Consider the following 12,304-nt stretch of genomic DNA (forward strand, 5'->3'; position numbering starts at 1 on the left):
TCCACTACCTAGGAGTGTTCATAACGGCAGACCTAGATCTCTTATATGACCGTAATCCCTTGCCCTCCCTACATCGCTTACAAGGAGATGTACGTCACTGGAGGACGTTGCCTCTCTCCCTGCTAGGGAGAGCGACCATCTTCAAAATGATGGTGCTTCCCCGATTCCTTTATATCCTACAGAACACACCATATATTGTGCCCCCAAGTAGTTCAAAATATTAGAAATTGAACTAAGACTGCCATTGTGGGAGGAAAAGCCAGCGAGAATCGCACACTAAAAATTAGTTTGGGGATGGTATGATGGGGTATCACATTGCCCGACATACATAGATACTACTGGGCGTCGCAATTGGTAGCCATTAATCAATCAATGTATATATCAACCACCGGAGGAGCCCGCGTATCGCATGGATAGATATGTTTTAGGAAAGAAGGGATATACAAAAGCACTCTGTACTTCACCCTGTCGCCTACCCCTGACAGGCCCAACCAAAATTGCGATCCATCTCTGGCATATGGTTCAGAAGCAGATGGGATGGGAAAACAAGATTACACAACACACCCCACTGTGGGATGCGGAAACTTTAGGGGCCATGGGCAAGTATTAGGGCTTTGATAAATGGGACCTAATAGGTATATCCCAGGTGGGAGATCTGTGGGCAAGGGGAGACGTAAGATCGTTTGACATGCTCCAACAAAATACAATCAGTCCAATACCGAAGTGTTCCCTTATCTACAGATTAAGCACGCACTGCAAGAAGCAATCCCTAAGGGTACGGAACTCCCGGAGTCCTCTCCACTAGAAGACAGAATTCTAATAGATCACATGAATAAGAAAGCCATATCTCTAACATACCAGAAATTGGTAAATAATTCCCCGGGCCCCCTCACTAAGCTTAGAGGATGGTGGCATGCAGACATAGGGGATCTTGAAGATGACGAATGGCAAGACGCTCTTTCATCCCCGAAAGTAGTGGCCATATTGATTAAATTTAGATCAATACAATTAAAAATACTTCATAGAATATACTACTCATGCTACCTGTAGTAGGGGGTGTGGAAAGGAGGGAACATACTATCACATATTATGGGACTGCTCTCATATACAACAATATTGAGCCACCATAGTACGGAAAATGTCTGAGGTCACAGGGATAGAAATGACCCATGATCCGAGTTGGTGCCTCCTTAATGTATGGAAACCCACAGACCTTAGAGAGAAAGGGAGGATCTGGGTAACATTGGGACTGATAATTGCAAAGCTCATAATTGCTCAACACTGGGGGGTGCCAGAAACACCAAACTGGCGAGAGTGGGTGAGGGACCTTGACTGGGGCATGGTAGCGGAAAAAACAGTGTATGAAAGCAGGGGATGCCCTGGGAAGTGGAAGCAGATCTGGAACATGTGGAATATTTACCGAGGGAACTTGTGTGTGAACCTGGGTAGAGAAACAGCGGAGGACAAACCAGATGGATGATTCCCCGTAACACTAAGGGCCATATGTAGGTGGCCTAACATTTACCACTTCATAAATACCGAATTTTACCGATTCGGTATTTGTGAAGTGGTAAATGCTATGTAGGTAATCCATTGGTAATATTTACCGATTCGGAATGGGTCGGTATTTTAGAATCGGTATTTACCGATTCGGTAATGGTAACTGGCTTCCCATTGATTCCTATGGGCCAGGAGGCCCATAGGAATCAATGGGAAGCCAGTTACCATTACCGAATCGGTAAATACCGATTCGGTAATGGGGGGAGCACAATCAAAGGTGGCAGGGTGTCACAGTGACACCCTGTTGCACCCCTGATTCCTGCATGTGTGCACAAGTGGCACACATACATGCCCTAAGGGCATGTATGTCTGCCACATTGCACACTTCTAAGTGCAAAAAAATGCTTTTTCAAAGCCATTCGTCATTTACCACCAACTTTTAGTTGGTGGTAAATAACGAATCCACACAACACCCACACACTCCCCTTACATCTCATTTCAGGATTCGGTATTTACCGAATCGGTAAAATTACCGATTCGGTAATTTTACCGATTCGGTAAATTACCGAATCCTGAAATGTGCCCCCTACATACCAAAAGCCTGAATACCGGTCGGTAACGGGATTTTTACCGAAAATCGGCCGTTACCGACCGGTATTGGGCTTCCTACATATGGCCCTAAGACACAAAAGCAAAGTGGCAGGAGGCTGGTGGTGGAAGAGGGATTCACCCATGAAAGTACAGTATGTATAAGGTATTGTAAAAGGTTTTGAGTAAATAGCATTATGTTCTGTCAAAATCCATGAACAGATATTATTTAAAGAAAAAGATTGTGAAGGAGCAGTGCACTAGAGATAGAAATCAGTAGGAACTATGTTTTTTTAGCGTGAATGACTGGGACATCATACAAAACTGAATGTCTTCAAAAACATAAGCGAGAATGCTTATGTCTTCTGGGGCAGAGATATATACAATTTTGTGCGATCCTTGTAATACTGAAGAAAATGGATAGGAGAATAGGACATTGAAGTACTCCTTGCTGGAAAGGCATGAGATTTGAGAAAGAATGGAGCTTGATTAAACAATTACATTGATCAACTAGGTAGAAGGAGAACAAATTGTACTATTCAAACCCAACCTATCCTGAAGGATTTGAAGCACTGCATGCCCAACCTGAAATCTGACGGAAATATTCCAGTAGGTTGTTTTAAGATACTAATTATTTGAGCTGAGACCCCACGCAGCGTTCAATGATGTTAGTAAGGAAGAGTCATTTTGGAGAAGGGTAGGGGTTATTCAGATCCTCAGAATCGGCATCTAGGGCCTTATCACAAAGGTAAATATACACTTTTGGTGTAAGTCTACTATTTTTTGCCATTCACAAACAATGAGTGTAGTTTCAACTGTAGTATCTTTACGAATGCATAGACCTCAACCCATAAAAAGATAGGATAGTCTCTGCAGTCATAAAGAAACTGCACGTAAACGTACACTGGGAGTTTGTGAATAGCAAATAATTTGTAAACTTACCCCTAATTCTTTCAGCAAAGGAGTGACCGAATCTATTTATACATCAAGTATAATGGGGTGACCCAGTGTCCCTCAGAACCTGGGCGTCTATATTATGTACTACAATTGGTTCTCTCTGGGAAGTAATTGCTTTACAGTTCCATCAATACATGTACAGAAAGAAAGGGAAACACACCTGGGTTGAATCAATCAAATTCAATATATTGTCATCTTATTCGCTTTTTTTGTTTTTATAGTTTTGTCACAACATAAAAAGGCTGTGACAAGCAAACACAGATAATTGAAAATGACGAAGGGAAGACTTGTGAGTGATTAGGTGATCTAGAAATGACAAGGTGCTGAAAGTGAAAGAAATATGTACAGTGCTATACAAAAAGTATCTAAAATGTTCAGTTCAATAGACATCTGTCCCTAAACACATGAATCTCCAATACGCCTATTACATATTCTGTTTTTTTTGCGTGAGGTGGATAGCGTAGGGTATGGAGTGTCGGGACATGCTGACGTTTTGACCAAGAGACGTGCGTGATTGCGTCACATGGAGTCTTCTTCAGGACAAGGGGAAGACAGCCAGTAGAGGTGGTATGGGATACCACTTGCAGTCTTATTTAATGAAGCAGAATCCACCAACTGGTTGGACTCTTTAGGAAGGGCGGGAATGAGTCACGTTACTCAGAAGGGAATCCTATTCCATGAGTCAAAGCTTAGGCTGGGCAGCTCACTGAATGAACGGGAAGCTTCCCGTTCATTTAGTGAGCTGCCCAGCTCAACTCTGTCGCGATCACGCACGTCTCTGTCGAAACGTCGCCGTGTCCCGACACTCCAAACCCTACTCTCGCCACCTCACGCAAAAAAAACGGAATATTGATAAAATAACTAGGAAAGTGAAAGCGTGCCATGCGAGTTGTGCGTGCCTGCAGTGAAAACAAGCGATGAACTAATTAGAAACAGATGGCCGCCTAAAGCTCGCTCTGCAGAATGAAACAAGCGATGAACTAATTAGAAACAGATGGCCCCCTATAAAGATAAGGAATTGCTTCACGACAGCCATGAAGCAGACGACCCAGTCCGGATGGGCCGTCCAAAAGGGAGAAAGGGCAGTGGCCCAAAAGCATCCTTTTCAATGGGAAGCCAGCGTTTAGCATAAACGCTGAGGCAACCCAATGAAAATGATGGGTGGGGCTTCAAGTCCCCTTCTGAAATCTCCTCTCTCACTTTAGGTCTCGCCGAGCGAGCAGCGCATGCGCTGCAACGCTAGGAGAGACCTATAAAAAGGAATGGGACTGGTGGGCATCTGGAGAAAGGTGTACCTGAGGAAGTGGAATACTCTTATCTGTGTGTGGAGTATTGCTCGAATTCTCAAATGGACTATATATTCATTCCTGAGATTGATGAGCCAAGGATAATGGGGGCAGACTATAAGAGATGGGGAATGTCAGACCATTTAGCAATAACATACATCATACAATGAAGAAATTCAGCAGTGGTAGCTACTTACAAGAGGGTATAATATGGCTTAAACTATTGACGTGTCCATGCGTAAAAATATATGGAAAGTGTACTGTATGCCTAATTACACCCACGTACTGCTGCAACATAGATATCCTAAGTCAAATAATGTACAGTGCCATCTGGTAAAATGTATGTAAAAACTATCACGTTTGATGGTTGTATATAGTATTTAAAATATAAAAGATTAGTAAACATATATTAAAAAAATGCACAATATAGAGAAAAGTTATAAGAGGAAGCAGGGTATGGATACTTAGTGCATGATATCATCAGTACGAGAAAGTGGCAGGGACGTTACGGAAAACCGCGAACAAGTGTTTTTCAAGAAAACATGAGGACGGTCAAGAAATCAGAGAAACTTTGGGAAGGGTACAAATCAGTAATTAGAGGGCAGCCAACAGTGCAAATATGTCACAAATAGAAACTGAAGTTGGGTACAGTTAAAGCTTAAGAAGAGAAACTAAAGATAACAGGAGAGCCTGAGCCCTAATGTAGATCCAGATGTCCAGAGACATTTGGATTGTAAGTAGTAAGAATGCATAATTACAATGCCAAGGATCAATACATGGCCACCTAGCGAACAATATAAGGCTGGAAAGCTACTGGCCTGGATGAGTACAAAACAAAAAGGGTCTAAGATGGGTAGAAGAAGTGAGGAATGAAGAGGGAAATGAGGCACATGACAAAGAGATCATTGCCAAGACGTTTGTCAATTATTATGCTGAAATGTATTGCAACATGAAGCGGAGTTGGAGGCCTCAACACTGACCTTCCTCCACAATATGACAAGACCAAAACTGATGGATAATTTCATGGCAGAACTAGACATTCCTGTAACTCTAGAAGAGTGAGAGGAAGCCATTAAATAGTTGAGGGCATGAAAGGCCAAAGGCCTGAAATGCCTACCGGGGGAGTTGTTCAAGAGATTTTCCTCCGTACTAAGTAGGCATATTCAAAATATGTTTAGAGAAGTGAAGGAAAAAGGCATGCTCTCTACAGATCTTTAAAGAGCAACAATCGTAGTGAGATGACAAACTTGGGGAATGAATGTTCCTCCTATTGCCTAAACTCCCTGCTTGATACGGAGGTAAATATGTTAGCCAAAACCTTTAAAACAAGCTCACTGGGGTAATCTCAGAACTAATACACTCAGACCGACCAAGCAGGAATTACCCTGAACAGATCCACAAGAATGAACACATGGACACAGTACAAAACCGAATATATAGATCGGAACAGGGAAGGAAACCACAGCAATCCTGTCTCTCGATGTTAAAAAGGCATTTGAATCTGTTAGGGTGACTTACTGTTTTCGATTGCTGGAAACATTTGGCATAGGCCCGAAATTCCAGGCATGGTTCACACTGTTATATACAGACTCGGTTGCGGAAGTGAGGTTGAATGGTAGGACATCAAATGTATTGAAGAGTGGTATTAGACAGAGCTGCCGCCTTTTGCCCCTACTCCTTGTCCTTGCTGTAGAGCCACGTGTCTGCTGTATTGGGGAAATTCAGGAATTGGTGGATTTGGGTAGCAGTTTGTCAGAAAAGACAGAGCATCCCTTTACGCAGATAACACCCTCCTGCATGTGACACAACTGGATGTAACAATACCTACTACGATTTTTGTAAGATTCAGAGTAACTTTGGAAAATTAAATTAAGTGGCAAAAATCCCTAATGCTTCAGACCTAGAACTGGCAAATGAAGAGATGATCACAACCTGACAAGAGGGTCAGAGAGGAAGGCTTTCAGTAACTAGGAATTGAACTTACGAGAAGCAAAGACTTATTCCTAACAAGAAACATATAACCAGCCTTAGTTAAATTAAGGAGGAGGCAAGACCGTGGAGGACATTACCACTGCCAATGCTGGGGAGAGCTGTGCTCTATAAAATTATTCTGCTGCTGCATTTCTTATATATAATGAAACCCATACCCCTTACATCTCCTTATCCATTTTTAGAGAACTACAGGAAGAGATGGGGGTGTTGTTATGGGGTTGAGGGAGTCCAGAGAATAGCATTGTGCACATTGTCCATGACAGTCCATATGGAGGGTATAGAACTCCCCAACATTTGGGACTATTATTGGGCCTTGCAAATGGTGGTGGTTAATGACTGGGCCTTTAAAGTCCTGGAAGACCTAGCAGTTAACATAGACAGACAGGAAAGCGGGGTTACATCATTTCTAATTTGCTTTTATAATGGAACTGGGATTGGATACCTGCTGCAACCCACGAGAGAAGAAATAAAAGTATGGAAAACAGCCAACGCTGCCTTGAGATGAGCTAAGGTAAGAACCCAGTAACGAAATATGAACCACATTTATTGGGCTAGTTGTGCAAATTAAAGTATTTTTCATTCTCTCCATTTTAAGAATGTTTTCTTTCTCGGAGATTACTAAAACATATCAACAATAAGTACTCCTAGACTAAAACCTCTCTCTCTATGCACCTAAATCCTCCTCTGCCATAAAAACAGAAATTCTCAATAACATATACAAAAAGATTTAATTACTGAAGAGAACTTACACTTGAAAATGTATTTTTAGAGACTGCAGCACCCGACCTCAAGTTCCTCTATCAAACCTGTTTTCCGAATGCATGTGAGCCTTTCATCTCAAGCACTTTTACATGGGGATATTTTGGGTGACCTGCTATTGTTGGGTCAATAAACATATCAAAGTAAAATGCCTGCATGCACAAGGATACAATATTCTTTGATGAAGAAAATAATCAAATACATACCGTGCAAATATTATTTGTGAACATTTCTTCCAGGGGTAGTGGTGTTGCAAGGTGAGTGTCATCTAAAGTAATCTGGAAAACTGTCTCCAGGCACTGAATTGCAACTATAAGAAAAAATACATTTAAAAATAATTTCAGAACGAAGTCATGTATATTGCTTTACAACAATAGGTAATTCAGTGTACTGAGCAAAGCAATGTGACTGCAATAGTAGTATATTCACCAATGGAAGTAATAGCAACCTTAATCTTAATAGAGAGACCTATAAGTCAAGCATAGCTGATGACAAGTTTCTGGGCAGAGACGTGTTTCCTTAAGGTTTGTACCGTTAACTCAGCTGCTGAACAACACATTAACAATGATCCAAAATTCAGAAGCACCTATTATAGTACCAAGCGGGCTCTTCATTTTCAACATAGATTTGGCAAATTGATAAACCCACAGTCAACAGGAGGCTGCGATATGGATGTTATATTTATTGTTATTTAACTCAGAATGGCCTCCATTGCAGAGCTCGTCTGAGAACCATTGCCAATGAAGTTTAACATGTTATGATCAACAGTGTGAAAAGCCAATAACACACTAAAGACTGGTAGAACCATACATTTATCTTTATCTAGGGCTTGCAGCATGATTTCCTGATCACAAGAACTGAAAGATTCATTACTTTAACCAGGCTACCCATCGAGGACAACTCCAAAATGTAGACATCCACTTGCATCTATCATAGCCATGTTGTAAAAGGAAAGCCAGATATAAGTACATATACATAACGTGGATGGAGGAATGTGTTTGGACTACTTTAAAAACGGGATACAGCAATTTAGTTTGCTAAAGATGTAACTGATTATTTCAGCAATGATACTTATCGCAGTTATCAACTTTCCATTCATCCACATAGGGGGGTAAGCTTTTAATATTTGGAGTTTATGTAAGAAGCTGGGAAACAGCTACTGGAGAAGATGGTATTTTCAAGGACTGCTAACCTTTATTAGGTATGAGAGAAAGAACATACTCCAAACAAAGGATCATATTGGCCATAACAAATCAGGCTACTGACTGAGAACCGCAAGTGCGACAAAAAACAAAAACTAGAAACCTTGACTTAGGTTATGTAGGCAAGCTGAATTGGTGGTGATGTTCCATCATTAAATACTGATGTACATGCAGAGGTCAGCTTTGTTACTTCTCTTTAGGCATCACTGACGTTTTAGGAGTTATGAATCTCTGCTGTGTAGCGCTGACATCATTAAAGGAGAAAAGTGCCAACGTCAAATGTTGCTGCTGTGCAACCAGAGGCAGGATATCACTCAGAAATAACTACAAATGCACTATGTATTGATTCACTAGCTTCAATTATTCATCCTTTGTATAAAATTGCTGTCTGGTGCAAAAGATGCTTACGTGACAATACTCTATCTGCACAAAAGAGGAATATTGACAGATTGTAACAACGAACAAGAAATAGAACTACACAACCTAAAGAAATCTGAAGTACAAAAAAAGAATTTGCTCACATGACCAAATACCACAAGAGCAAATTTTACACTTAATAATCTCTCTGCTATTATGGTATTAGTTGTTCTTCTGTGTGTTTTTTTTTATTTTATTGTTTTAACAAATGTAGCTTCATATTTGATATGGCACAGGTGGTAAACACAATCGACCATATAAGGTATATCTAACCAAACAAGTTCATAACTCTGTTTCTGTGTAGATTTACAATTTTTTTAAACTTTCAAACATTTCCAGGAGCTCCAAAAGCCACTGCTTTCCAGGAACACTCACATGAGTAAGCCTTTATACATGGTCTCCCAAAGTGTAGACTTTTACCAAAATTGCATTTACATGTGCTACATTTTTTCCTTTTGCCTTCAGGGAAAATATTTTTCAGGAGGGAATACTGCCTCCCAAAAACCTCAATAGTTTTGTGGCAGCTCCTCTTCCATTCCCAATCTGGATAGTGAAGTAGTCTTGCTGTTGACAGGAGTTAATATTATTGCGTACAATATTAACTTTGGGTAAATTGATTAACTGGTGCAAATTCAATAATTGTGAATTGCTAATTGAACTGCACTCGTAAATCAAGTCATTTACGCAAATAAGCGTAACTTATTCTAGTCATTACGCAAATAAGCTGAATTTAGTTGTGCAAATGGCTCTGGGAATAAAGCCAAGTTTAATCGGGGGAAAACCCAAATCTTGAACTATTTATGGAAACCAAAGTGACGATCTGTGCCTCTAAGAGACAACTAAGGAATTCCTACGTTTGACTATTCATCACTCCTCCTGGACTTGGAATCCAGGTAAATGCTTTCAGACATGTTACCTAGTCCACATTATCTTGATTTTGTTAAGAACTGTTGGGGTAAACTAAAAAGATAAGCATAAATAACATCACACAGAAACAACAGCAGACAAAAAACTAGATTCTTTGACAATGAAACAACAAGCCTTGTTATGTGAAGAAATTAAATCAGTTCCCTAAGGTATACTGAATGCCATGCAGACTTCAGTTGCCATATGATTATGGCAATGGAAATGACGCTTCCAGATGGGCATGAAAAGACTGTTTCATGTCTTTTAGATTCGAAAGCTACAGGAATCTGTGTGAACATGAAGTTTGCTCAACCTCTACAAATACCTGTGATTAATGAAAAAGATTCCTGATGAGGTTAATGCAGTAGATGGTTCCAGTTTGTGTTCAAGTCCAGTGGGTTTTCACTCACACCATTTGTTTTGTTTTGGAAACCATCATGAAAAGATTAGCTTTGATTTAATAGCTGCATCTCAGTTTAAAGTGATTCTTGGCTTATCATAGGTGACAATCCATAACCCAGCAGTCACTGGGCACCCAGAATGCTACAATTAAATTCTAACTGGTATTAGAACAGCTGAGTGATACCACGTGAACCATCTAAGAGTCGTTCTTCTCAGGCTCTAGCGAGGACTCTGGGTATTGCAGCCACAAAAAGTGTTTCTGGAGATGGGTGGTTTGATTTTCCAAAGTATGTAAGGTTGGCCTAATTCTGTATTGATGAAATTGGCAATGTGGGCTTCAGTACAAAGTCCAATTACTTGGCAGAAACTTCAAGGGCCATAGTTGACAACGTCAAAAACATTGACTTTTTGGCTTTGTCAATTTTGTTTCCCATTTGAAGGGAGTGGGTTAGAGCAACAGCATGGAGAGGGACTAGGGGCATAGCGTCTGACACGTTCAATCAACGGGTCCAATCTTCCTTGGATAAGTCAATTCGGCTAAAATGGAGTCCAAATAGGCCTAAGGAAAAACGTCACCGTGGTTCTCTCCTAAGTTACAGGAACTTAAGCAAAAATGTAAAAAACCAGAGAGAGCCTGGAGGAAAGAGTATAGCCTTGATATAAAACAGAACTCCAGAGCAGCTATAAAAATCTATCAGGCAGAAATTAAGAGAGCACAATTACATTACTATGAGGAGAAAATTGCAGGGGCAGCAAACGCTCCTAGGGAAATCTTCCTGATAGCGAAAAATCTGATAAAGTGCGCGACACCTAAGTTATCTGCAGAATCCTCCCAGCAACGTTGTTCGGAACTTGCAGAATTTTTTAAGAAAGACATTCTAGATATCTACAATACCTTTCCCAATGCCTCCGACCTCGATAACCTGGACCAGGAGGTAGAATCTCTGGGGGGTAGTTCCCCACGGCTAGAAGATATTCCTGCTTTGAACTTAGATACATTATACCAACTGTTCTCCAAAGTTAAATCAGGTTCCCCCCTGGACGCGGCCCCCATGCACATGTTGCGCAAGGTGGGGGATATCATTCTACCGGTGCTATTAGAAGTATTCAATTCTTCTTTAGCAACGGGCCAAGTGCCCAGGTCATGGCAACATGCTATGATACGAGCACTTCTAAAAAAAAAAAAAACTAGCCTTAACCCAGACGCATGGGGCAACTATCGGCCGGTCTCGCTCCTCCCCATGACTAGTAAAATCCTAGAGAAACATGTAAATAGAACTCTCTTTGTGTACTTAGAAACCCACTCGATTCTGCACTCTTCCCAGACGGGATTCCGGCCAAATCATGGAACAGAAACGGCCCTGTTAGCAGTAGTGGAGGAATCACGAAAAATCCTAGACCAGGGAGGCACGGTGGCAATCATCCTGCTTGACCTAAGCTCCGATTTCGATACGGTTAACTATAGCATTCTTTTCCACAGATTAAGAATAATCGGAGTATCAGGAAAAGCTCTCACCTGGATCAAATCCTTTCTGAAAGACAGGTCATACCAGGTATTTGAGGGCAAGAGTGCCACTTACATGCGGAGTCCCACAGGGCTCCTCACTGAGTCCCACCCTATTTAATATATATCTAAGGCCGCTTGCAGAATTAGTCCTGCCATATGGAATCCATTTTATAACTTACGCAGATGACACTCAATTAGTGGTGGCATTAAGCCACCCAAAGAAGGTGCCAGCTAATCTAGAATCTTGCTTGGGAACGGTGGCCACGTGGATGGACCAGTCGTGTCTCAAGCTTAATGGAGATAAAACGGAGCTAATGATCCTGGGTAACTGCTATAGCGCCACGTCAGGCCTGAGTTGGCCAAATAGTCTTGGCCTGGCGCCAAAGCCCAAAGGAAAGATTAAAAGTTTGGGTGTTTGGCTGGACTGGTCACTCAATTTTGACCACCAAGCAGTACAATTAGCAGCTTCATGTACCGGCATCATTAGGCAGATACCAGAAATTCTTCCACTTCTCCCTGAATCTGCACGTGGGATCATGGTTCAGGCACTGGTGTTATCACGGCTGAATTATGGAAATTCCCTCTACTTGGGTACTCCAAAGTCCACAACAAAGAAACTACAGGTGGTCCAGAATTGCGCAGCCAGTTTGCTGCGCAACATCCCTAAAGCACACTCGGAAAAGCCGGCATTAAAAGAGCTACACTGGCTACCAATCAAGGAACGCATAATGTTTAAGTCATTATGCATTGTACACAAAACACTCTGGGGTATGGGCCCTCAAATCAAT

At 41.4% G+C, this 12,304-nt stretch overlaps 1 protein-coding gene across 1 annotated transcript in view; it reads right to left on the reverse strand.

The window, feature by feature from the left end:
- The window catches only part of SGTB (small glutamine rich tetratricopeptide repeat co-chaperone beta), a 143,329-nt gene that overhangs the window by 123,691 nt on the left and 7,334 nt on the right, over positions 1-12,304 (reverse strand). The window contains exon 3 of the mRNA XM_085631826.1: positions 7,289-7,392. Within this exon, the coding sequence (XP_085487952.1) occupies positions 7,289-7,392 (104 nt within the window). The remainder of the gene's footprint in view (positions 1-7,288; positions 7,393-12,304) is intronic.

The sequence above is a fragment of the Triturus cristatus genome, chromosome 2_1 (assembly GCF_964204655.1).
Source record: "Triturus cristatus chromosome 2_1, aTriCri1.1, whole genome shotgun sequence".
In the NCBI taxonomy this organism is placed as follows: Eukaryota; Metazoa; Chordata; class Amphibia; order Caudata; family Salamandridae; genus Triturus; species Triturus cristatus.